This window comes from Aythya fuligula, chromosome 3 (genome assembly GCF_009819795.1).
Source record: "Aythya fuligula isolate bAytFul2 chromosome 3, bAytFul2.pri, whole genome shotgun sequence".
Lineage (NCBI taxonomy): Eukaryota > Metazoa > Chordata > Aves > Anseriformes > Anatidae > Aythya > Aythya fuligula.
In genome coordinates this window covers 61,298,928-61,324,428 of record NC_045561.1, presented here as the reverse complement: position 1 = coordinate 61,324,428, position 25,501 = coordinate 61,298,928, and the positions used below count along the sequence as shown (strand labels likewise).

Here is a 25,501-nt window from a genome sequence, read left to right as displayed (position 1 = left end):
CCCTATAGCCAGATATTGGGAACTATTCTTTGCATTAGACTTTAATATGGGGAGCCTTAGCAAAATTATTTTTCTGGAATGCCAGAAGCAACTTCCAAATTTCCACTCTATAACCAATGTGGACGGAGATCAGCTAACAGTCCAGCAGCTCTCCCCTGGTGTTGGTGTTCAGCTTACACCAAAACCATTTCAGACATCCCGGTTTGGAACCACACTCCTGCCTCAAAGGGGAAGGAGCCCTTACCCGTATGTGAACAACAACAGAAAATTATTTACTCAAGTAGTCCGTAGATCATGAGCAGATGTCCTCAAAATATATGGCTCATTTGCTACTACAGCTCTCTCCTCTCTTTCTGCTCCTTCACTTACTACACATGATCAGCTACTGCTGCTGGAGTCCCCACTGGCACTGCAGCTGTGCTGTGCACAGACCTTTCCATCAAGCAGGCACAAATCCTCGCTGCCCACCCATGGTAACAGCTCTGACAGCACCTCCCTGTGCAGAGAGGGGCTACTAGGAACTGTGAAGAGTTCACAAATACACAGCCTGCAGCACAAAACATATTTCCTCAACTTGCCCTTCTCGCCGGGCAGGTCTTGCCCTAATCCAAGCAGTGATTACCAACTGTCATGTTCATCTCTTTCATGCCCTCTGCAGGATGCAAGCTACAGATTGCCCTTAGGGAGCAATGAAAACAATGAATGTGTCCATACAGTTTGTGGAGAAAATATTAGTAAGTCTGGTTAACGTGCAAGACAGATCTTTTTCGTGTATGGTAAGACCCTATGCATGAAGACATGTCCAGCATGTGTTTGATTTTGGTACAAATTGTCACTTCAGTAAGTCCACTCACTAGAAAAAAAAGATGAACTTGTCAAAGCGTCTGTATAGTAAGGCCTTACACCTTACAATTTTCTGAGATGAAATATATGTGCTGTGTTTTGTTTGGGCTTGCTTTCTCTCCAGAATGCCTCTCCCAGAACTTGAATGTCCTCGCCTGGATACACCAGCCTGCGCTGCCTGCAGAAGAGGCCAACGCTCAATTAAGCTTAAACAGATGAAAAATGAATCCGTTTTTATTTTCTCTAGACAGATCTAGAAAACCACTACTCTGATATTGGTACATTTTGTACATAATTCCCACAAATCAGAAGTATTTGGCTTTTTAAATTATTATTATTTTCTTTTATTTTTTGCAAAAGTGTTTGTCTTGGTTCAGGAGACTCCCAAACACCTGGCAGATGAGCTGTTTCTGGAAAGTCTGTGGGGACAGCTCCTGACTACATGTGGAGAAACTTACCCAGGTGGGCAGATGTGTGTCTGGGGCAGGAGACTGCTCTGCGCATGTGGTAGAGGTCCCAGGGTGAGAGGCGCTTTATCTCATTCAGCATTATAAAGGATTAATTTGTTAATGAAGCTTTATTTAGCTTCACGGCTAAGACAGCCTGACATTTTCATTTGTTAGATATCTCCTTTTCTTTTATCTTCTGCAGATTCTGTGCTCATGCAGGAATAATCAATTTGTGTGCAAAATGTAAAACAAACAAACAAAAAAACTAGGAAATTGCTTTGAAAAAAAATTAAACTCACAAAAATATGCCAGTGCCTAATTTATTCTGAAGAGACTGTAGGAGTAATATAGTCTCTTAAATGTTTTTTATATTTATTCTGCTGATGATATCACCCTACTAACTGAAGTATTTTTTATCCCTCGTGACTAATTTTGCAGCACAAATCAAAAGCTGTCAGACTGCATAAATCTGAAGGCAAAGAAACTACTGTTAAATATGAAAAAATGGTATTGTGTGGTACATAGATATGAGACCGAGCTGCTTTAAAAATCTTGAATAGATTTCAAAACTGAAAGCAAGAAATATGAACACTGTTCACAGAATTGACATGATAGCTTAAGGATGCATGCCTAAGATGTAATTTCTGCAAGAGCAAATACTGTTGTTTTATGGAAGAAAAATGTTATAATACTGGGTCTGTTCTGCACACCAGAGTCCAGGTGACACTCTTGCAGCCAGTCTCAGTGCCATTCCAGATCATTTCAAATATGCTGTAGATCAACATCACAAGGTCACAGTCCAAGCCATTAAGGGAAAGGTCAAAGAATGTGGAAGAATCAGAGGCGAGTTCCCAACAAAGGGAGTCAAGTTCCTTATATGCAGGAACAAAATCAAGATCTCGTCAAAGCATTCTTCAATACTATGACCTCCATCCTGATCTCCCCAGAGGAAGACTGACATTCAACTAAAACACAATGTGAGGAAACATCACAATATGCACATTCTTTCTTGTGCTCCAGCTCTCAGAGTTTGTGTCATGAAACTGGCTGTTGGCTGGCATTTGAAGAGGACTGACACCTCATTTCATTTGGCTAAAATGGCTAAATCTCTCACTAGTACGGGACAAATAGATTACAAAGTTGTTTGAAGCTTCATAACCTTATGATAGCCTGGGTGTCTTGAAATGAATACGATGAGGAATCTCACTGATGCTTGGTATTTCATTTGAAGGTGATGTCCTCATCTCAGAACTCTGAATTTGGGCTTACAATTAAACCTTTCCACTGGAAGGAGAAAATTTAGTCTGACACAGTGATGCTTAGAAAACTCTGTTAAATCAGTAGGACTGTTCATGTGAAGCAGCAGGGTACAAGGAAGACTTCAGGTTCTGTGTTTCTGTATCTAGGTGACATTTAAGCGCCTATGACCTTGAAGCGATGTCACAAGTGCATCCAGAACACAGATTAGGATAAACATTAAATTCTTGCAAAATTTGTCAAAAACTTGGCCTATTCCAAAAATAACTAACTCAGCTAAAGGCCGTGCTGAGTAAGCCTGAAATACGATCCATGCTCTGAACTTGAATTAACCCATTCAGGATAGATGAACAGTCAAGCTAGTTTCATAGGGTATTGTTAAAAACTCTGTGTTAAGCATAGTGAAAGGTGAAGCACGGGTAAATGAGACACTATCTGTCTGGCATCTCCATCGCATATAAAAATACTATTTTAAAAGTCAAAATTAAAATAAATCAGACATTTTGTATGGGACTGTCTTTAAAAGATGTGAAATGTTTTCGTGTTTGATAAGTAATCCACAGAACAACAGAACTTTCTCCCCTATGAAAAAAATGTATTTATGTATATAAACGTATATAAATATATCTATGTATGTGTATAACAAAGCCCTGCATGTGTCCAAATATATCACCTTCACACATGGCTGAATGATGTCTTCATCATATTATAGCGGTATTTGAAAGTATGTTGCATTAGAAGACAAAAATCTATATACAGGGAAAGGTTTTTTGTTTGCTTGCTTTTTTTTTTTTTTTTTTTTTTTTTTTCCCCCAGTTGCAGGCTTTGTAGTTAACCTCACCATGTTTTTGACCAATTGGGTTATCCTGTGGGGGAAAAATAAGAAACATCAGACTATTCTAGAGGTAAAACTAATGATTGGGTAAGTTTTTGTTGTTGTTGTTTTGTTATATGTAAAGGAGGATTTTCAGGTGTGATAATGTATGAGTTTTAACTGAAATTTCTTTATCAAGATTCCATGGGTTATCTAGTCTGGGCCCAGTCTAAGAATACAACTGGATCAATTTAACTTCAAATAGAATTACCTAGTATGTTAAAAATACCTTAAGTTGAAAAAGTAGGATGCTTTTGATAACAAAAAGGAGACTTTGAAAGGACTTTTCTATATATTTTTACCAAGTAAGTAATTTTTTATTTTTTACTTTTTTATTTTTTTTTTAATTTTTTAATGACATACAGGTTGTCTGTACATTGATGTAGCAGCTAATCTTTTTAAAAATAATTTTGTCACTTAATGGCCATATAGTCCATGGAACCTACTGCTGTGAATTATCATCAAAGCTAAAATCCAGCAGGCCTGAAAAGTATTGCAAATTATGTATATTCTTTTTTTTTTTTTTTTTTTTTTTTTTTTGAATACCAGAATTAACAAATTGATTACAAACATAAAGAAGAATTTGAAGGAGACAAAACAAACAAGCAAACAAACAAACATATTTTATAACACTCTGTAAGAGCTTAGAGATTTCTTTGGAGGTAAATGAGCTGATAACCATCTCCTCTTTCCTGTGACTATGTTACTGCTGGTAATGACAGGTAGCACCCTCAATAACATGGTGTGAAATTCTGAGAAACTGACTTATTTATAATTTCCTCCAAACCCATAAAAATTGTCGCCATGAACCAGAGTGCCCCTTTCTGTTTGCTGACTGTTGAGGCTGAGGTTAGATATAGGTGTCTAGCTTATAGACACTTGATGGAGGCATACTCCGCCCTGTGTGTCCTATGATAAAAATACGGATGTAAAACACAGGATAGAGAGAACTCACAGTTTTTTGACTAGATACTGCAATTTCTTTCTAAGTTCATAAGTTCACAGTAGGAAATCTGTTCTACTACATTTTCAAAACACCAGGGACAGAGTAATTAATAAGTCATAAGTTTGTGTTTTACAAAAACACCATCTGCCAAAAGTGCGCCGGATGTTTTCCTTTAAAAATGGAGGCTTCCTGCCTAATCCATTTTGCCTTAATCCTCCAGCTGCTTTTTTGGTAAAACATTAGCTCAAGAAAAACAAAAAAACATTAACTTTATGATTCTACACCGTAAGACCTATACTTTCTCTCTTGCAACCTTTGCAACTTTGTGTGTGTGGGTGTGTGTCCTAACAGTCTTCATTGTCCTTCTAATTATTCTAATTATTTGTCGGTGTCTCTGTACACGATAATAACACACATTAATGTGCTATAGGCTGCTGCTGTGGGAGGACATCACCCAGCATGGCACTGCTTGTGGAAGGACTTGCTGTTACAATTACTGGCAGCAAAACCCAGTCCCCTCTGCCCATCTGAAACTATACAGTCCCTGGAGGATTTTTTTTTTTTACTGGCCCTTACAACAATATTTTGACCTAATAAATTGCTGTCCGCTGAGAATAAATGTACTAAACCGAGCTGCAGATGGAGAGTCAGCTGCTGGCTGTGTTTTCCACCCGCAGAACCTTTCTCCAGCACTGCCCAAGGACATCCCACAGCTTGTTCTGGCTCACTGGGACGTCACAAAGCCTCTCCCGACAATCACAGAATACCCCGAGTTGGAAGGGACCCACGAGGAGCATCGAGTCCAACCCCTGGCTCTGCACAGGACCACCCAAAAACCAGGCCATGTGTCTGAGAGCATTCTCTAAATGCTTCATGAACTCTTGACAGGCTCGGTGCTGTACCCACTGCCCTGGGGAGCCTGTCCCAGTGCCCGACCACCCTCTGGGTGCAGACCCTTTCCCTAACCCCCAGCCTGACCCTCCCCTGTCCCAGCTCCGTGCCGTCCCCTCGGGTCCTGTCGCTGTCCCCAGGGAGCAGAGTGCCCACAGGTGCCAGGTGAAGCAGCAGAGCTAAGGGTGGATAGCAAATTTTTAAGGGTCATTGCACCTGCGTGTGATCTGGTGAAAAACAAAGACATTTATTAAATCTGACAGAATTTAAACAGATAAAAATTGATTTAATCTGTTTACATAACTGAGCATTAACCCGCAGCCAGGCCCTGGCTGGGCATGGCTCCCCCAGCTGCCCCACACAAGCGGGGCCTGGGGAAGGCTGAGGGGAGGCCCATGGGCTCCTGTCCCTTGGTGTCCCCTGGGGCCACCCGAGAGGTGCCCCATGAAGCCACCAGAGGGAGCCCACGCCTGCTCCAGGCCTGCTCGGACCTTGGCTTGAACCTGTATGTGCGCATACTTGGAGCTACATGCACATGCTGTAGAGGCACCTGTGGAGAAAGGTTCCTACGGGCACAGAGCTCCTCCCTTCTCTCAGCTGCTCTCGGCCATCACATACATCCACTGGCAACAAATTTGGCATGATTCACGAGATTACAGAGGATGGTGACTAATTCATCCAGGCTGCAGGGGGGTCACCAGAACTGCGGGCTCCTGCCTGACCCTTCCCCTCACCCCATGATTTCTTAAAGGTGGAAATTTCGAAGGCTGTTTCACGTGTTCATTCTTGTGTATCCAGCTATGTCCCTCCAAAGCTTCAACATTTATCCCAAACCTCATGGTAGTCATTGCACCTTTGAAAAATAGGGAAAATGAGAAGTCATGAAAGAAAGAGCTTAATTCTGCACGGGCATAGCTAGTTGGTCGCACTTACCCGTGCAGACAGTGAAGTGTTGCCATTTTTTCCTTCTGGAAGTTCACTGATATGTGGCAAGAAGTCATATGGTAGCTGTTGAATTTGATCACTCCCATTATCAATCTGAAATTCTATCTTTGGCCAAAATGGGGAAAAAAATCTGCAGGCTCCATGTTAAAGCCGTTGGGATATTTATTGTCATTTATGTGGAGAAAATGTCATTTCAGCGCGGCAGTTCAAAGGATATTGGAAATAGTTTTGAGATGAATCAAAAGTATATTGATAGATATGTGGTAGAAGAGCAGCAGAATGCATTACAAGAGAACAGTTTCCTGCAGTGAGGGAAGAAGGGCTGTAATTTGGCATAAATGAGGGCTATGGATGGGGACTACAGAGAAAGGCTGAAGAAACAGGTAGCACACACCAGGGGGAAAATGATAATGGTACAGAGCATCACCCTGCAGGTGTGAACTGACACCTCGGGCTTTGGGATTTGTAGATGCTGAAGACAGTGAAAGGTATTGTGCATATGTGGCCTGTATAATACTTTATAATTCTTTTTTTTCTTTTCTTTTCTTTTTTTTTTTTTTTTCATAAAACACAAGACTTGGTGCTTTGGGGGAAGCACCATGGTGCATGGGGCAAAGTAGGGCTTTCAAGTGCAAAACTAGCCTGGTACCCTGCCATGAGTTAAAAAAGAAATACAAACCACAAGACCCTGTAAAAGGAGGGGTGTAAACTCTTACCTCTTATCACCTAAGACACAAACAGGTCAGAAACGCAGAGCCAACCACAGAACTAACACTGAACACATAGAAAAACACCATCCTACACGTGGGAGGCTGAGAAGGATTTTGGACACAGGCTGTGCTTGTGGCAGGCTCTCAAACAGCAGACCTGACCTGAAAATATAGATAAAAAGCCTCAGTTCATGCATCTCAGAGCTGCAGGCTGCATTTATCTTCCTGAAATGTCCGCCCAGTGGCTTACGAGCCAGGTCAGGCCAGGCCAGGCATCTTGGACTTCCTGATCTCTGGGGAAACAATCCTTAAAATCTGTGGTTTTGTGTGGTGTGTGTGTGTGGTTTTGGCTTTTTTAGTTATGTTTGGCAGATGAATTCCATGGTATTTGCATGGACCAGCTCACCAGAGTTGTTTCTAGCCCTCCAGGATATCAGGTGGGGCAGGTTATGTTACTGAGACCGTGCTACATGCTTGCCTGGTCAAGTCATACTACATTGATCATTGACTGGAGATATCTCAGGAGGATTGCTGCATTTTATAAAAATCTGGTTTTCCTTTAAGAAAAAAATGTATTCTTCCTTAGATGAAATGTAACCTGAACACAGCAGGTAAATGTGGCGTGCTCTCAGATGGATTTTTCAGGCAAAATAAATTACATGTGTGAAAAGCTGTGGCAAAGTGAGGGAAAGTGGGCAGAGGGGGAACACAACCAGGCTCAGGGCACAGGTACCATCCAAAGGCAGCTGTAGTCTGCAGCACGAGTAGGCAGCAGTGGAGAGCAGCAGCCAGAAGCAGAAACCTCAGACTTGGCATCGGTCTTTCCGCTGCTGGCTGTGGGGAGAGGACAGAGAGCATGAGCTGGAAATGACAGTGGTGTGTATAGATTATGTGCTGTATCAACGGGTTAAAATTAGGGGTGGAGAAAAACAAAGCAGTTATCTTTCATGTGCAAATTACTAAAACCATCATGCAATATAACTCCCCACAACACAAAGCCTAAACGCAGTCCAGTTTATCTCACCAGCCCTACCAGTGACAACATATCCCGAACATTTCAAAGCAGAACATTACATTCAATGCATTTTAACATACTATACACAGCCCTACGTCTGCACTAACATCAGGTACTTTGGGAGATAATTTGCTCTTCCAGTACCTTTCCTAACCACAACATTAAATGGCAACATCTATGCAGCTTCTTTCGTATCTCTCAGATGACCCTGTTTTTCAGTTTTTCTACTTTTTTTTTTTTTTTTTTTCCTCCTTATCACTTCTAGTACAGGGCAAAAAAATGTATCAGCACTTTCTTTATTGCTTACATACCAAGAATCTCTAAAGTTTGGACAGGGTCTGTCAATTTACTACGCCATTAATTCCTGAAATGATCAGCTGATATTCTAAATATGACAACATGCAATTTCTGAATAACCTGATGCGAGGAATGCAACTTATATATAGATTTATAGTGAAGATTTAATATGTAAACTATGTATATCGAGCTATCTGCTATTTTAGGTAAGGGCACACCTTTTTCTTTCTGATGAAGCAATAAAGAACACAAGTTTCAAGTGTTCTTGAAGGAAGAGAAAGGCCTGATTCTATATACAATATTCTATATATGCTATACATACACTCTAATACTATATAACACCATATATATATACTATAATACATATAGTATATATCCTATATCCTGGATGTCCTTTATTGAATGTAGCTCTAGGTCTTTCAGGGAAAAAAAAAAAAAGTAAAAAATTTTATTTTGATGTGTAAATTGAGGTTCATAGACCCACCTGATGAAAGCGCAGCACTTTTTAAAGAAGTGAACACCCTTCATAAAAAGGGCATCTCAAAACTTGATGTTTCAAGATCTTAAGAATGACAAAATGGCAGCGATCTGCTTGCTACTACTTGAAATACACACACAGTGTATATACATACACTGAACTACAACTGTATAAATACGCAGGCAAGTCCTGTAAATACAAGAAAAGCCCTTGACCCCAAAATAGTCTTTCTGGTAATGAACTGCAGATGTTGCAGCAATTCACTCACCATTGGGTGACCAGTGTGTATATATAAACAATGTAATTCTCAAGCTGAAGTCAAACATTTGTGAACCACTTTACACAAACGATTGCATGTGCTGCACACAAGCCTGAGGATGGGTAGCTTGTGGGAATGTCACTGGGTGAACTTCAAACAAAAGCACCCGCAGAGCTCTTCCAGCCCAGGCGGGCTCAGCCAAGGCTGAAGGCCTCTGTTCTGGGAGTTGAATAAGCGAGGTTTTATCAGCCCAGGGGAACAACAGATAGAGGAGAATGCTGACTTCTGAAGCGCCACCTCTGCTGGGATGTGTGCATTGTGCACATTAATTCCTGAGGTGGTGTCTTTTTCTTTTTTTTTTTTTTTTCCAAATGCAGCTGAATTCTTGACCTTCCTGTCCTAGCTCTGATAACATTCTTCTACACCCTAAATGCGGAACAGAAAGTTCAGCCTCTGCGTTGCTGTTGCTCAAGCTCAGAACAGAAAGCTCCTTTTATTAGGTGACATATTTCTCCTTAACTGATAGATGTTCCCCTAATATTTTCTACTGAATCAGCAACTAAATATTTCTGCTTGCCAAAACTATTTGACACTGGTTCCCATCCAGCAAGGCAGCACTGATTTTTCACAAGAAATGTTAACATTTTACTATGTTTCTCTCTTACTTGCTTACCTCCTAGACCCTGTAGGATAAGGATCAGCCTTTTCGTAACATTAAAACCTCTAAGAGATCACAAGAGTTCCTCGTAAACAGTTGTTAGTCAGGCATATATTATTGGGGAAAAAAAAAAAAAGCATTGTGTAATCAAGATTTTAAGAGGACAAGACTTTGTAGAGGACAATAAGGAAATGAGGTGGAAGAAAATGAGTGTGCTTAACTGCATGCTGAGTAAGAAACAGAGTAAAAGATCTGTTGTTACCCTACCCTGATAATCTTTATGATGCACCAAATTATGAAAAGTTTAAGTTTTCAAGACTTCAGAAGTCTCATCCAACAGCTTTGAAGAACTGGCCGAGGAGCTGAGAACTGCTGACAGTTGTGTAACCAAATCTGTAATCCCCAGGGGATGTCAGCAAATCAAGGCAGCAACAAAGCAGAGTGCGTTATGTTGGCAAGTTTTACGCAGGATCAGAGCTACCTTTCAGACTATGTGACCTGAGGTCAGCTCCAAAGGGCAGGGAGGAAAAGAGGCTGATACAAACAGAGGTAATAGGCGGGGGAGGAAAAAGGAAAAAAAACTTGCCGTCTTTTAATTAATGCCAACCTACAGGGCTTATGGAAACTACGTGTTGACAAGCCAGTTACCAAGATTCAAGAAGATCACAAGTTCAGCTGACAAAAGTAGGCACTAGTTAAAAATTACGCTATGGGGAATTCTTAAAAGGCGTTTTCCTTTGTGCTTGTTGGCATTCAGACAAAAGGAAAAGACAGCAGCACAAACGCAGATCAAAACAGCACGTCCCAAATGTAGTAAAACCAGGACTTACGATCTACTAGAGCCATCTTCAGTGAGATTCTACCGGCATTCCTCTTTGCCTTAGTACTGATACAGATATAAAGGATAAAAATGTGTGTTAATGATAAAAAATATAGATTGTTTTTAGAAGACTTGCTAAATCATGGAGGTTTCAGACTGGGAAGCAAACCGGGCTAAAGAAGCCATAGATTTTCCTCAAGCATGTACCATTATTAAACAACTAACACAGATGTATTTTGCAAGTTAGTAAACATGGAAGTATTCAGGCCAGTCCGAAAATTTTGTATGAAATCTTGGTTTAAAGCCTATGATGTAATTAAATAGCCTAACAGCACTACAATGAACATTTTTGCAACTATATAATTAATGTCAATATAATAACAAAGAAACTCTCCTCTACTTTTTGACCGATCTCATTTCATAATTGGTGGCTAACTAACACCACCAATTCACCCTAACCCAACGAGGCAACCGCACAGACCAGAGCTAGCGACGTATCACAAATGCAGGTAACGCTGCCCACTGAATCTCCCTTGAACGTGCTCCGAGAAGACAATCCATGCCAAGGAAACATTCCACCCAGGACCTTGCTAGTTGTTTTCTTCATACATATCCTACCTAGTAAACTAATGCCCAGAGGTCACATTTTTTTTCCCCCAGTGGATCTGAAAATTTCGAAGAGTTTTTAAATCACATGTAGTTTTGCTTTATACTTTTAAAATACCAGTTAATCACAAATCTTCGCTATCTCACCAAGCCTGTCAAACTTATCTATAGCTCAGTTCCTTAAGAATTTTGGATTAGAAGAACACAGTTTCCAGCACAACCAGCAGCAGGAGACAAAATGGGTGTAAAACATCAGTCTTAACTTGCACCCTAACTTTCAATTACTGTTACTTTTCAGTATCATTTAATGATCACTTACTATGAAAGCAGCAGGAATTTTGATGTTTAAATCCCCGACTTTCTTGAAAGCTAAGTTTTAAAGAAACCAAAGAATAAAGAATCTCAAAAGACATGTCACAAAGGCTAACATTACACGAGCTATCAAATACCTTAATTATTCACTAAAAGAAGGCGATCAGGTAATTTAAGCTCTAACACTTGTACACACACACACACACACACAAGGAAAACAGAGACATGATTAAGGGGAGGCCAAATTGTTTTATTTAATTTGTTAGTGACCAATTAAAATTATGGCAGAAAGCTCTGCTTTTTTTTTTTTTCTTTTTAAAGAAGTCAGCAGTGCTCAATTTGGTGGGTTGGAATTCTAGTCAAATTCCAGTTGATTTTGTAACAAACACATGAACAGGAATTCCAGATATTGTTTCCAGAGCAAAAATTCACATTTGTATGAAAATTCCATGTTTGTACTTGAACTGGGACACAGAATGTAAAACTATTGTCAGTAGTGCATGAGTAAACCATTCACATTTGATCTGGAACCTTGACATCAGAAAGTTGAACTCTCCTTTCAGATTTTCCATTACCTTGTGCAAATCAAGTCAAGTCTTCATGTGTCAAGCACACACTTAAAATTGTCCATGTTTTATATACAAGACATCTACCATTCAGGCAGTGCAAAATACATCCTTTCATAACAAAACTAAAATGTACCTCTCAAAGTATGAACAAGAATATACACATAATACATGATGTACACTATTTACACAACCATAAAAAATATAATACAAGGATTTTTGTATGTGGTTACAAGACTTGACAGTCTTTTGCAATTTTTTTTTTGTAATTTTTTTTTTTTTTCTTTGCAACAAGGCATGTGTAAGTTTCCTGGATGGACTTTTTTTCTTTGCAGCTCTTCAGAGACCTTGGAAACTACGCTTGAACTTTTAGGAGAGTTTTCAAATGGACTGCCATCAACTCCCTGTTTTGGTCGGAAAGTTCAGCTGTGCCACCCACCCAGTGGCTGGGAGGCTTTGGAAGGACACTAGGTGACGGCGGGTCGCTGAATTTTGCCCCAGCGTAATTCTCTTTTTGGTTCGCTTCCGTTAGGGTGACGGGTTTCTTCGACTTGGCGTTTCTGAAGTTCTCTGTGTTTTTCAGCGGCTTCTTCTCCGGCTTGGGGATTATTTCTGCCGACACCGAGTCTTGCCAGAAGCTCTCCATCTTTTTGGCGGAGGCGATCTTGGCCAGCGGCACGCCGCACTTGCCCTTCTGCCTGTTGATCTTCGGTTGCTCACACAGGTGGAAACCGTGAACGGGCGGGCTGTGGGGGGCCGCCGCCTTCTCAGACTTTCCCATCTTATTCTTCAAGACCTGCGCAGACAAAGACCTCACATCAACGGCCAAACCCTCTCTCCTGGCGGGGAGCCTCCCTGAGGGCTCCTCCAGCCCCCTGCCGGCCTCTGGGGCCAGACCCCGCCGCCATCACGGCGCCCCCCCCCCCCATATCCCCTCACAGCCCCCCCCGGCCGCCATGGGGCGCTGCGCCCCGCGCACGTCCCCTCCCTGCGCGCGCAGGGGCGGCTGGCGCGCGGCCAGCAGGCTAAATCCGGCTGTTGCTGGGCGCAGCGGCGGCCGCCCATTGGACAGCGCCGACCAATCAGCGGCGGCCGTTTCGCTCCCCCCCCACCTCAACGGACGTAACGGAAACTCCGCCGCCACCGCCCCTCACACGCAGGGCGGAGGGAGGGGGGCGAGGAGTTCCCCCCCCCCCCGCGCTCCGTCCGCCAACAAGGGCCCCCCCCCAATGTAAAAAACGGGGAGAAAAGTAGCGAGAAGTGCCCGAGCGCCTCCCCTACCTCCTTCCTCAGCGCTCTGCCGGGCGCGGCTCTCGAAGGGGCGGCCGCGGGGGGCTCCTCCGGAGGGGTCGCAGCCACGCCGGGAGCTGGGGGAGCGCGCAGCTCCCCCGGGCCGTAGGCGGCCAGCGGCGTCCTCCTGCCCAGGCCGGCGCGGTGCTGCTGGTACTGCTGGTAGCGGCTGGGCAGCAGCCCCGCGGGGCCCGGCCGGAGCTTGCCCTTCCTCCGCCTCACCCTCTTGAGCGCCGGCCGCGATCCGCTCCCCCCCGCGGCGGCGGCGGCCAGGCAGCAGCCGGGCTGGTTCTCGCAGTTGCTGTCCCCTCGCCGCAGGCGCTGCAGGAGGCCGGAGGGCAGCCGCCGGGGGTCGTCGGCGCCCGACGAGATGCGAGCCAGGAAGGGCGGCGGCGCCGTGGTGGTGACCATGGTGGGAGGCGGGGGCCCGGAGCTGCGGAGGGGAGAGGGGCTGGGGGCCGGGGAGCGGCTGCCGGAGCGGTGCGGGCTGGGAGGGCGACGCGGTCGGGGCTGCTGCTAGGAGAACATGGCGGGGAGTGAGGGAGCAGCCAGCAGCGCCCCTGTGTTGTTACACGGCCGGGCGCCGCCCCCTTCCGCCCTCCGGCCAATCGGCGCGCCGGGAAGCCGCGAGCGCCACGCCTCCCCGCCGGGCTCGGCCAATCCACGCCGGCCGGCCGCCGCGCTGGCCCCGCCTCGGCCAATCGGGAGCGACACAAACAGTTCGGGCCCCGCCCGCTTCCGCAGGCCGCCCAATCGGCGCGGACACAAACAAGGGGCACTCCCCAGTCTCCGAGTCACGGGCCCGCGGAGCGGGGCGGAGGGGCGGGGCCAGCCTCTCCCCTCTACAGCACCGCCGGCCAATCGCGCGGCGCCCCACCGCCCGGAGGCCACGCCCCCGAAGGCCTCGGAGCCAATCGGAGGCGACGTAAACAGGCGGCGGTGGCGCGCCCTGGGGGGGGGGTGGCGCGCTCCCGGCGGGGCACGCGGTGCTCGCCATGGAGCCGCCGGCACCGGGCGCTGCGGGGCCCCCGGGGAGCCCGGCCCCGGCCCCGGCCGCAGTCCTGGCCCGGGAGGGAGCGGAGCGGGACGGGCGGAGCCTGGAGGCGCTGAGCCTGGCCGCCGGCAGCACCGGAGCGGCGGCCGCGGCAGCAGCAGGGGTGGCGGCGGGGAGGCCGCAGCCCCCCTCGGAGGGCCGGCGGGCGACGCTGGCGAGCGCCCTGGAGCTGGAGGGGACGGTGCTGCGCGAGGGGCGGCTCACGCAGTTCGTGGCCAACAACCTGGAGCGGCGGATCCGCCTGAGCGGCGCCCCGCGGGGCGAGCAGCCCGCACCGGGCCCCGCGCCGGGGGCTGGGCCCGGAGCCGCAGCCGGAGCCGCAGCCGCAGCCGGGGCCGGCTCCATCCCCGCCATCGACCCCGGGGCGCTGCAGGACGTGGTGGCCCTGGCCGGGCAGGTGGCGGCGCAGGTGGACGAGCTGCTGCGGGGCGTGCACTGCGGGCTGCAGGCCCTGACGGCGCTCAGCGTCGGCTGCATCCAGACCTACCGCGACGGCGTGGAGAGCCTGGGCGAGGCGGCCGACCTCAGCATCCGCGCCATGTACGCGCTGGTGGCCCGCTGCGAGGAGCTGGACCGCGCCATGCAGCCCGTGCCCGCCCTGGCCAAGCGCATCCGAGACATGAAGGGCACCCTGGAGCGCCTCGAGGGGCTCTGCAAGTAGCGCCGCACCCGCTGCCGCACCGTGGGTGCGACCGAGCGGCCCGGGCCACCTGCCCGCGGCCCCTCCAAGCCACCCAGGAGCCGGTCTCAGCCCCCCGGCCTCGCCCACGGTGGCTTTGGGCCCCCTGCCCGGGCCTGGCCCGTCCTCATGGCCTGCCCCAGCCTGGGGCTGGAGGAAGCTTGGCAGCTGGTGAAGGGAAAGGGTCTCTGTGTAAGCGGCCTGGCGAACCGCCCGCAGCGCGCCGTAGCTTAAGCTCCATTAAAGAATTTGGACTCCACATGCCTTACGCCTGCTGTTTGTTGAGGGCTAGGGAAAACTAAGCAACCTGAATCCGAAGCAGCTGTCAGTATTTATTTCTGATTGAACCTGAAGTTGTGAACGCGTTCTTGATGTTTACGGGCGTACGTGGGTCTTTGTAGTTGACACTTAGTGCCTGACTGAAACAATTCTCATGCTGTTACGGTTAACAAATGGGGAGAACGCTGCTGTCTTACAGGACGCAGTTGTAAGGGAAGATAAGAAGACAATTCGATTCACCAAAACACTTACTTTCTGAGAATAATATAAAATCCACGGGATAGAATGGAGATCTGGATAAGAGCAATCTGAGATACAAACTACTAAATAAAAGCCTTCAGATAAAAAACGCTCTGCCTCTCTCAGTTTATACGGTTTTCATAGAAATTTGAGTGATGTCACTGCAAAATGATTCTGTGATTTCTGTCCAGTGCGAAACATACTTCGTTTGATGAGGAATATGTGTACATCATGGCATTACACGGGTGTATGACTGGCATAAAGTAAATACTTTGTAAGAATTTACTTAGCTTGAAGCTTTTGTATACACATCACTGTATGCCGAAGTCATTTTGCTGTATCAGTATTTCCACTGAGGCTTGAGAGAGATTCTCCATTAGCTGTGGTTCCTATGCAACTGGGCTTTTAGGTGGAGCTCCTTAGCAATCTGTTTAGGTTACAAATGTCTTTGCAACTGGATTTTGACAGAAAAATAATCACTGTGACCCTGAATATGCACAGTGGTGCTTTAGGTGACCAGTGGCTCCCAAAACATTGGAGAAAAGGTATCTAGAAATAATGCACAAGTCCCGTAACTTTTGGTTGAGGGGTAGGTAGGTTTATAGTGGGTACAGCCGGCACCCCCATAGCCTCATCAGACACATGAGTGAGAGACAGACACTATGATACACTGCACTTCTAAACATGCATGATGCTAAATCTTAACAAAATGATTAGCTTTTAATTTTATTATTTTTTTTAATTACCCTTGTTTGCAGTCCCTGGCTGATCCAGGGCCTCTGCATGGCTGAGCCTCCACCTTTTCCCTTGGCACAGGGGAGGTTTCGCATCCGGCTTCCAGCCCCAGCAGGCTGGGTATGGGCTGTGCTGCCTTTGTGGTTGGCAGCTCGCACGGTGGGGTCTGCTAGGGAGTAGCCGTGGCTCTGGGAAGAGAGGAGATCAATTAAAGAATAGAGGTTAGCAGAGAGAAAAAGGAGAATGCAGGGCCTAGAAAACATGAGAGGTTTCATAACATCCCAGGAACAGCTGTCATCATTTAGTTTTGGGGTATTATTCTTGGGAAAGCTTGAAATTGTCTATCCTGGAGATGCAATAGTTTTGCTAAGTGTGTGTTGGTTTGTGTTTTTTTTTATTATTATTATTATTATTATTTTATTTTTTATGTCAGGACTTAAAACCAGAGTTTGCTCTTGTTCTTATTGTTGAACTGCACATGAAAGACCCCTGGACATATTGGTATAGCCACATCCATAGAGCTCCCCGTTATTCATCCAGTCTAAGGTTAAGCCTTTAAAGCTGACACGTTTTAGTACGCGATCAGCTTCCGATAGCTTTTCATTTCCAGTCACCTACGTTCGATGCTAATTCCCTGCTAAAATTGTCGAGCCCGTAGAATAAAATCATTACTTTTGTGTTGTAAATTGTTAGCAATTAGCTGTTGTGGAAGTGTTTCACTTCTTAATTATTGCCTTTCCTGCTTGGTAAAATAGTTTGAAAGCTAATTTAAACTCTGCTCCTGTATGGCTCTGCGCTGGGAGCCATTAGTGTGATTGCAGAGCCAGTTTCAGTCTGGGCCCTCGGGCAATAATTTCTGAGAGTGATGTCATTCAGGGGACGAAAAAGCGATGACTGGCGAGTTCCAGGCATGAAGGAAGCGGTAATTACAGAGGGTTTTTTCATGTCAGCATGACTTGCACGAAGGGCAGACCCAGCTGAGCTGGGCAAAGTGGGTTTTGTTCCCACCTGGTACGCATGCCCCGTGGTCGCCGTCCCTATGGCAGGTGTGGCTGCGTGTGTGCTGTGCTTTACAGCCTCCTCCTTCCTACCCTTTGCTTCGTTGTAGGAATGGTGTCACCTGGCAGGGCTGGCAGGGCCCGTATCAGCGTGGCCGTGCTGCCAGCCCTGCCTTTGAAGTTGTGTTTGGACAGCTTGTGAGCTCCGTGCAGCTCCGTGCCCGCCGGTGAGCCTGCTGCCGCCGCAGCCAGAGATGGCTGCGCTGCCTTTTTGATCCCTGTCCAAGCTTTCATGTGCATATTCTGTGTTAATCCTGGCACTTCCCAGCTTTGGGACTGTTGAGCTTAGCTTTCAGGTTTGTCTAGCCTTTGTTACTTAACCTGTCACGGAGCAGAGCAAAGCTATGTTTGGATTTTCCAAGAACCTCCCGTGTGTTCACATACTTTTCTTGCACAATCCACTCAGTTTTACAATTGATCTTGTTTTCCTTTCCTTATCGGCTGCCAAATGAACTTTTGTTGAGACCAGACAGACAAGGTCAAAGAAGAAAAACACCAAAACGACGTGCCAAACACCGTGCAAAGCCAGGAGCAGAATTAGCTGTTTAGAAATCACCCCCCTGTTCTGGTAACTGCCACCGAGTCCCCTAGGAATTAGGTAAGCTTCATTTCTTTTCATCCAGGACAACTGTCAGCTTTGACTAAGGAAATCCTTTTTTTAATATTCATTAAAGTATGTTTGGTCCTGCTTCATATTCTTCATATTTACATCCCCTGGCTGTCGACTGATCCCTGATTGCAGATCCGTGCTATTCAAAGGAGCTTTACCACATAAAACCTTACCATGTCCTGGAGCAGGACCAATCGCTGGTATTTCACCTTTAAGGCTTTTTGCCAAAGTTGCTCAACTGTGCCAGGAATTCAGTAAGTGAATATATCAACATTTGGTGCCTCTTTCTGCTGACCAGATACCAAAATATACGTCTTTTGGGTGGGATTTCCAGGTCTCCCCGTCAGATTCCAGACTATCTCCCCCTGATCAGCACTGGCCTGTGCACCTGAAGGAAAGCCTTTAAAAGATCAGCAGGTCGTGTTTCTGTTTCTGTCGCAGCTTATGTTTAGTGCTTGGAAATTGCTCGGAGAACGGGCCGTTCCTATAAAAATCATAAAGAATCCAAATTGTGTGATTTTTGTGAATATTGTCCCCACTTCTCACCCCACCCTGGCCTCTTGCAGGAAGCCTATCTTGGATCGTCCTTCCTGCCACGTATGTAAGAGCACACACGAGGGCGAGATTCAGGACATTTCTCCCGTAGCGAGCTAACGCAACTATTGCATCAGAGGCAGGAACTGAAACTCGTTGGGTTTCACGTCTGCTGCTCCAGCTTGGTTACTGGGGAAAGCTGTCGAGATCATTGTTCTCCGCTATTCGGAGCTCAAGGAGGTGTGATCCGTGGACTTGGGCCCTGGGCTTCCACCTGGGAAGTTAAGATCATCCTGCCCCCCGATTAGATAGTGGCAGAGTTACACACGCCCTTACCTCGTAACAGGAAGAATGGTAAAGAATCAAAATGTCAAACTCATGCAGTTTTGTTTCTTTCCTCCTGTTTACACACACTAGAAGCAATGCAAAACCAAAAACCACTGGCAATAAAACAAGCATAACCTCCTGACCCAAAGACTGCTAACTGGTCCTCTTCCCAAATCTGCCAGGCCGGCAGTTTCAGCAATAACAATAATTTTGGCTACCAGGATAACATGCTTGAACTGGCTCTCTGCAGCAGTGTTAAAACAAATCCTGATGAGAATTAAGAGAAAAGTGTAAAGAAAATAAAATCCTACATTTTAATGTTGGTAAGGGTTGGAGGTAGGACAGTCCATGCTATTTCCCAAACACTTCCCAAACTGCCAGCTGCTTTTTGTTAGTAGGGCTGTGCACATTGGTCAGAACACCTCAACGTTAATTAGCTGGGAAAGCTGTGTTAAAACTGTCTTGATTATTTAGACAGATAACAGCAAGAGAGTGCTGTCGCTGCAATCAGTTACAGAATTTGGATTCGTGTTGCTTGTGTTACAGTAAAGTATCTTTGCTGAAAGTTGATTTAATTCAGAGGAGGGTACACATTTATTTCAGTATTTTTATTTTCACAAACGCCATTTAGCGAGATAAGAAACCTTGAATTTTGTCCAACAGTGTATTTCGTGTCTCAGTGTCACCAGCCTTGGTTTTTCCTTATTTTCTTGTTGTACAATGCTGGAAAAATTCCCAGCATTGAACTTTCTTGTAAAGCAAAGAGCCGTGCCCAGTGAGTTGTGAGGAAGCACATTGTTAAGAAAAGCTTCCTTGTCTGGAAATACATGTAAATCTGGGGGGGAGAAAAATCCACGAACTTGCCAGACGATCATTTCTAATTTTACAGCAATCTAATAGTCGTGGGCGTCTGCTTTGTGACTGGGATTGTTTGACTGCACTCAGTAGCAGAAAATAAAAAATAAAATCCCGAGTTGAAGTCTTAGCTTGTTAATAAATGAGCTTTCTTTCTGGAGCCTCATACCAGCAGCGAACCTTCCAGCCAGATTCACTCGAAGGAGACTTTTCTTGTCTGAACTTGAACTGTTGCCATTCAAGGAAATGCTGAAGTGAAAATAAACTCCTTTAAAGTCAAAGTATCATTTGACTTTGTTCCTCTTTCTGTTTTCACTGCCTAGGCAATTTGTTTACTTGCTGGATTTTTTTTCAGGCTGGGACTTTCCAGTGACGTTTCATCAGCTGGAAGGAGAGTGGAGTTTTTCACTACTGAGCAACTTCGGGGTTTTCCATTTTCCCAAACTCTTCCCCCATGCAAGTTATAGTTGATGATACGAACCTCGTTTGGTTTTGTTTCCCTCTGTAGAGAAAGAGATATGCAACTACAAAAGCCTTTCATTTCTCCTGCTCCAATGTCATCAGCTTTCTTTTGTCTGTCAACAGCAATCTGAAATTTATTACAGTCTTCCCCTTCTTCACCATTTCCCAGAACTACCCCTTGTACCTCGTTTCCCCCGACAAAACCTTGTTCTGGACCTCACCAGTTCTCAGCATTAATATTTCATCCCACGTATCTTCTGCCTTTGTCTGTGTGGCTGGCTGCTTCAGTCTTGCTAAAACCTTTGTGTTTACTCTGTGCTTATGTCCTCTTTCAGCTACCCTTGGTGTCTTTTGTTTGTATTCTGCCCTACGTTCAAAATATTCACGTGCACTTCTTGGCACGAGCTAGCATCTGCTGCCTACCTGGTGTACTGTCTTGATGTCACCGGTTCCTTTATTCTTTACAGTGTGTGGGTAACTTACTTCATCCTTTTCTTCTGTTATTACTTTCTTGGTGCTGTTTTCTGCAGTGCTCCTTGTACCTCGAACATCCACCACCAATTGTCTTGTTTTTAAATCAACCCTCAGGAGCAGACAAGTCAGAAATGACATAGATAGAGATTGCTGCCTGTCATACTAAGATGAAGGAACTACAGGAAAATTAAACATCTTTAATAGAAGAGAGCAAGGTCTCGCTACTTGACACTGATCTATTTTAATAATATGCCAAAAAAAATGCAAACATCACTGAACTACTTGCAAAACGCCACTACTATAACTGCGTGTGCTGTGCTGTATCCCTTGAGAGACAGGAAAATCAATCAGCTGCTGCTTACACTTGCTCTCGAGATCTGGGTTATAGCATTCCAAACGCCACGTGACACAGGGAGGTGATGCAAGATTTATGAAATGCATGCAAGTCCCCAAAGCAAGTGATGTTGTTTTTTCTAGAAAGATTAAGTAAATACTCGAGTAAGGCTGCCATTAAATGGATTTCTGGCCTCCCCGCCTTCCTTTGGGCACGTAAGCACGTATGCTCGCACAGAGCTCTCACTGGCTTTAATAAGAGCTGTATGTATTTATGCAGAAGCTGCGAGACTTAATAAGATGTGTTATATTTCTTAATTGCAGCACACCTTGCCAGTGGGCAGTGGTAGAAAAGGATGGCCTCGAATATTAGGAGTAGAGGGTATGCCAAATCCTGCTGTCCGTTCACCAAGACTGGCATGTACATACTTTAGGAAGGCAAATAAATTCCTTTAGAACAAAGACGTCACCTTCCTGTCAGTGATCCGTGGTCAATTGACAAATGCAAGTCATAACCAAAGGACTAATTCTACATTAGTGTTAAAATCCCCATTTTGAAAGAAAAACTCACGTTGAGCTCTACTGAGTTGAATACCTGTAATAAGCAATCTTAACAGTTGCTAAAATTAAACTTTTAATAATGTTCCACTAGGCAGTTCTTAGTAAGTATGTACTATCTTGTTATTAAAATATACCTATCATCAACCATTACAAAAACTTCTGTCTGACCAAGCACCACGGTCTGTTCCTTACACTTTATCTGAACTTTAAGTAGGAGAGGTGACTGATGTAGATGGTGAGTAAAATAGGAGTCATGGAACATAGTTCCCGTATGTGGTAATATAAACCAGGAAAATTGTGTAACTTGTTGATGACTTCTGGAATTTACATAGCACTGTACAAACTTGGGATTGCAGTGTTCATTCATCGTCATTTACAGCTGTGAAATCAAATGGACTTAGTCTCTGTCCTTCGCTATTTATGAGCTTTATTTTGAGATAGGGATGAATGCTTTGTCTTGGAAGTACGTTTTGCTCACAGACAAAACAAACTCTGGGACAAAACTGTGTTTGTTTCCATACAAATGTGTAAGTGGGACAATTTGATAAAAATATCTTTCTGATAGTGATTTGCATGATACTTTGGGAACAAAAGTTTCCTGGATTGAACACAGGCAGTGGACTTTTTGTTACACAATGTACTTTCAGTGGCGTGATCTGTCACTGCTGCCTGCTAGATAGCGTATCCTTATCAGTCTGTATTACTCCTGTAAAAAGGCATCTGGCTGATGCAAACGTGGGTAAGTCATACCAAGAGGTTTCTCTGTTACACCTATTTATTTATTAGTTGTTTTTTCCTTCTGATCCCTTTTCAGTTCTTACTAGTTCTCATGTGGAATGCCACAGCCAAGCCCCTAAGTAGCACTCCTGCTTTAAACTACCTCAAACAAAGTAGATCAGCAAATATACTTTGTGCATACATAGCATTGGCACAGCCAGTGGGGTAGTAGGCTGAGATAACCTATTCAGGACTTGGCACTGATCCTTGAAATTGAATTCTCAGTGCAGGAGAGCAGCATTTTGGTGGGTTAGTACAGAAGCAGCATACCCCTGGGGCTGAAAAACACCAGAGAAAAACACCATGGGGAGATCTGCAGACATGGCTCCAGGTAGATTCACCAGAAGTATGAAGAAAGGATAAGCAGGTCAGTCTGGTGCTAGAGATTGCTTGCCTCTCTTCATCGACTTGCTGGGGTGGGCCTGCAGGGCTGGCGAGTACCCACTGCAGCCGCTATCTCCCCCAGCATCAGAAATGAGTCTATCTCTGAGGTGATTAACACCATTAAAACTGGATATACATGTATTCATAATGTGTTTGTATGCCATGGTTCCTACTGAAGAAAACAATATTTAATGCTAAAGAGATGAGTGGAATTGAACCGTCCTTTGTAGCCGAGTCCAAATTGTTGTACATGTGGTTTTGCTACCCATAGAAAACAGAACAAACAAACAAACAAACCCAACAACACAACCTTTTATGGTGACAGTGAGTTTCAGTAACAGATGCAAAAGCACATAGCCAGATCAAGAAAAGTGGATGTAACCATAGTTTACTGACTATGGTTATCCGAGAGCTGTCCTGAGTTTCTTTAGGCTATGGCCTTTGAGCTTTTCCAAACTCTCCAATCAAATTCCTTTCACAAAGTCCAATAAAATAGGGCTAATAGGGCTGCTAAGATGGTGAAGGGCCAAGAGGGGGAGACACACGAGAAGCAGCTGAGGTCCCTTGGCCTGTTCGGCCTGGAAAAGAGGAGGCTGAGGGGAGACCTCATGGCGGCCTACAGCTTCCTCATGAGGGGAGCGGAGGGGCAGGCTCCGATCTCTTCTCTTTAGTGATCGGTGACAGGACCCGAGGGAATGGGGTCAAGCTGAAACAGGGGAGGTTCAGGCTGGGTATCAGGAAGAGGTTCTTCACTGAGAGAAACTGTGACGGTGTTCTGATATTTGGTGGCAATACCAGATATGTGTAAGGCAGCCTGAACAGTCCCCATCTTGTCCCAGCCCTGCATACTCCTTCCTGACTGTCTGCTGCTTTCTCCTGGGAATTTACCCACACTGTTTATCCAGCCACAAAACGAAAACGACACGAGGAACTTGACCCAGCTGCTACCAGCAAGGAGTGAGGGGGAGGCTTGTCTGCAGCCTGCTTGCAGCAGCTTTTCAGCTGCATCGCTTCCCTGTTTTTTTTTTTTTTTTTTTTTTTTTTTTTTTTTTTCTTTATTTTTCCTGAGTGAGCACAGACAGCTGCTCAGCACAAGGGAGGAATCATGGAGCAGAAAGGGTGTGTGAGCCCAGTGCTCACAGCAGGGCTCAGCAAAGCGCTCGGGGCTGGCTTGCAGCTACTCAAGCCCTGCTGTCCTGCAGCCTGCAAAGCCGAGCAGCTTGTGCTGAAAAGAGGCCTGCAACTAGAAGCAGGGTTGTGCTGGAAACGTTGGTTAAACAATGCCTCGGATTTTAATTTGATGCAGTTAGATACATAAAAACTCCTTTCTGCATGGCTGGACCTTCAGCTGCCGAGTGGGTAAAGAAGATTACCTAGCAACAGCTCTGCCCTTTTCGATGCTGGAACAAACTACCGCGGAGAGAAGAATGGAAAATAATTAAGTGGGTTGTGTTTCAGGACAAAATGCCTTGTCTTTTCAGTCTGCCCGCTCCCTTTGTGGTAATCAAAGTTTGCATCTAACATGCAAACAATCAAAACAGGCTTCCTATTTTAAACCAGCACACCCTTATGCGTAACCAGGATTATGTCCATGCTGTTCATACTAATTTGAGACCCTCTATCTCTGTGTCATCGCTCAATAATTTATGTGTAATAAAGCATTTTAGATCTATTCATGACTCTCCGCAGTGGTGTACAAAAGGTTCCTGGCACGTTTTTCTAATTCTCCATGTTAGAGTATTTGTGTAGGTAGGGCTTGATTCACAGTCCACTGAAACTGGTAAAAGCCTTTCACTTAACTTTAGAAACCTTAAAATGTGTCCCATAGTGGGTCTCTGCCAAAACATCCAATTATAGTCAAAAATAAAATACTGAACTCGTTTTAGCACATCTAACTCTTGATACGTGGAAGGCTATGTGGAGATTTTTCTCCCCGAAGGGATTTTTGAAAAGCAGTTTCTGAATAGCAGAAGTAGATAAAGGAATTCACAAAATGACTTTTCATAGAAGAGTTAGGATTTCTAAGTAAAAGCCCACATCTTTTCAGTGTGGAAAGATTGTTTAGCCAACCCCCAAAACTTCAAACTACTGGATATAGGGAGAACCTCAGAGGCCCAGGAAGCTAATTTCAATGAACTGCAGCCACCTTCATACCTCCTTCCCTTTCCCAAGGACCTTAATCTGAGTAACCCCTAGAAGTCCACCTGGACAATGACAGTTTCATACCCATATCGATTAAAGGTTTGAGTATGAGTAGGTTTATTTGCATTAATCCTAACTACGTGCAGAAGGCAGTGGAAACAAGCATGGATTTCAAGTGTGGTTGTATGGACAGCGAGGGAAAAGGGTTAATAATTTCTCCAAGGCAAAGCCCATTCCATAATGTCTGTCATAAATAATTACTGTGTGATGTAGCCTGAGCTGGTGAGAATTTGGAAAAGAGTGCTTCTAGGCTACTTGCAATGTGTGTGAAATGAAAACAGATTTCTGCTCCTTTCTCTAAGGAATGCTCGGAAGAGGCAAACCTGCAACCTATACAATGTCCTTGTCTAAAAGGACACCTACCAACTTACTCTGAAGGTTTCTGAGAGCAGCGATGCTGCATATGTATAAATTAGGACATTCCTCTTGCTCTGTGCTTGGGTTTGAGTGAAGCTCTTGCAGGGAAAAGTGGGATGTGTTCTTGTAAAGCTTGTTCCACAATGAATACTGACAGAAAGAAAAGCTATTTTCATAAGGCAATGTTTGAGCATCTGATTTTCTCTGTATGTTTGCATACATATATTTTGCCATAATTTAATTTGTATACAATAAAAAAAAAAAAAAAAAAAAAAAAAAAAAAAAAAAAAAAAAAGGCCATGTGGCTGCTAGGCTAATCACTTTGCTTTACTTCTTTTCCTTCATCTTTGGCCAGTTTCTTGGG

At 45.0% G+C, this 25,501-nt stretch overlaps 2 protein-coding genes across 2 annotated transcripts; one reads left to right on the top strand and one right to left on the bottom strand.

Moving 5' to 3' along the window:
• Positions 1 to 11,589: 11,589 nt before the first annotated feature.
• Positions 11,590 to 13,739, bottom strand: PNRC1 (proline rich nuclear receptor coactivator 1). Its single transcript, XM_032185117.1, has 2 exons — positions 13,208 to 13,739; positions 11,590 to 12,722 (listed from the first exon to the last, which is right to left on the bottom strand). The coding sequence occupies exons 1-2, from the start codon at positions 13,625 to 13,627 to the stop codon at positions 12,282 to 12,284; spliced, it is 861 nt and encodes a 286-aa protein (XP_032041008.1). The 5' UTR covers positions 13,628 to 13,739; the 3' UTR covers positions 11,590 to 12,281.
• A 472-nt stretch (positions 13,740 to 14,211) lies between these two features.
• Positions 14,212 to 15,577, top strand: BORCS6 (BLOC-1 related complex subunit 6). The gene has a single exon (XM_032183901.1). The coding sequence runs from the start codon at positions 14,212 to 14,214 to the stop codon at positions 14,929 to 14,931; it is 720 nt and encodes a 239-aa protein (XP_032039792.1). The 3' UTR covers positions 14,932 to 15,577.
• The last annotated feature ends 9,924 nt before the right edge of the window (positions 15,578 to 25,501 follow it).

Excerpts from the sequence above, each read along its gene's own strand:
- PNRC1 (XM_032185117.1), bottom strand. The coding sequence starts at position 13,627 with ATGGTCACCACCACGGCGCCGCCGCCCTTCCTGGCTCGCATCTCGTCG. Across the intron at positions 12,723-13,207 it reads GCAGAGCGCTGAGGAAGGAG|GTCTTGAAGAATAAGATGGG; the intron begins GTAGGGGAGGCG and ends TTGTCTGCGCAG.
- BORCS6 (XM_032183901.1), top strand. The coding sequence starts at position 14,212 with ATGGAGCCGCCGGCACCGGGCGCTGCGGGGCCCCCGGGGAGCCCGGCC.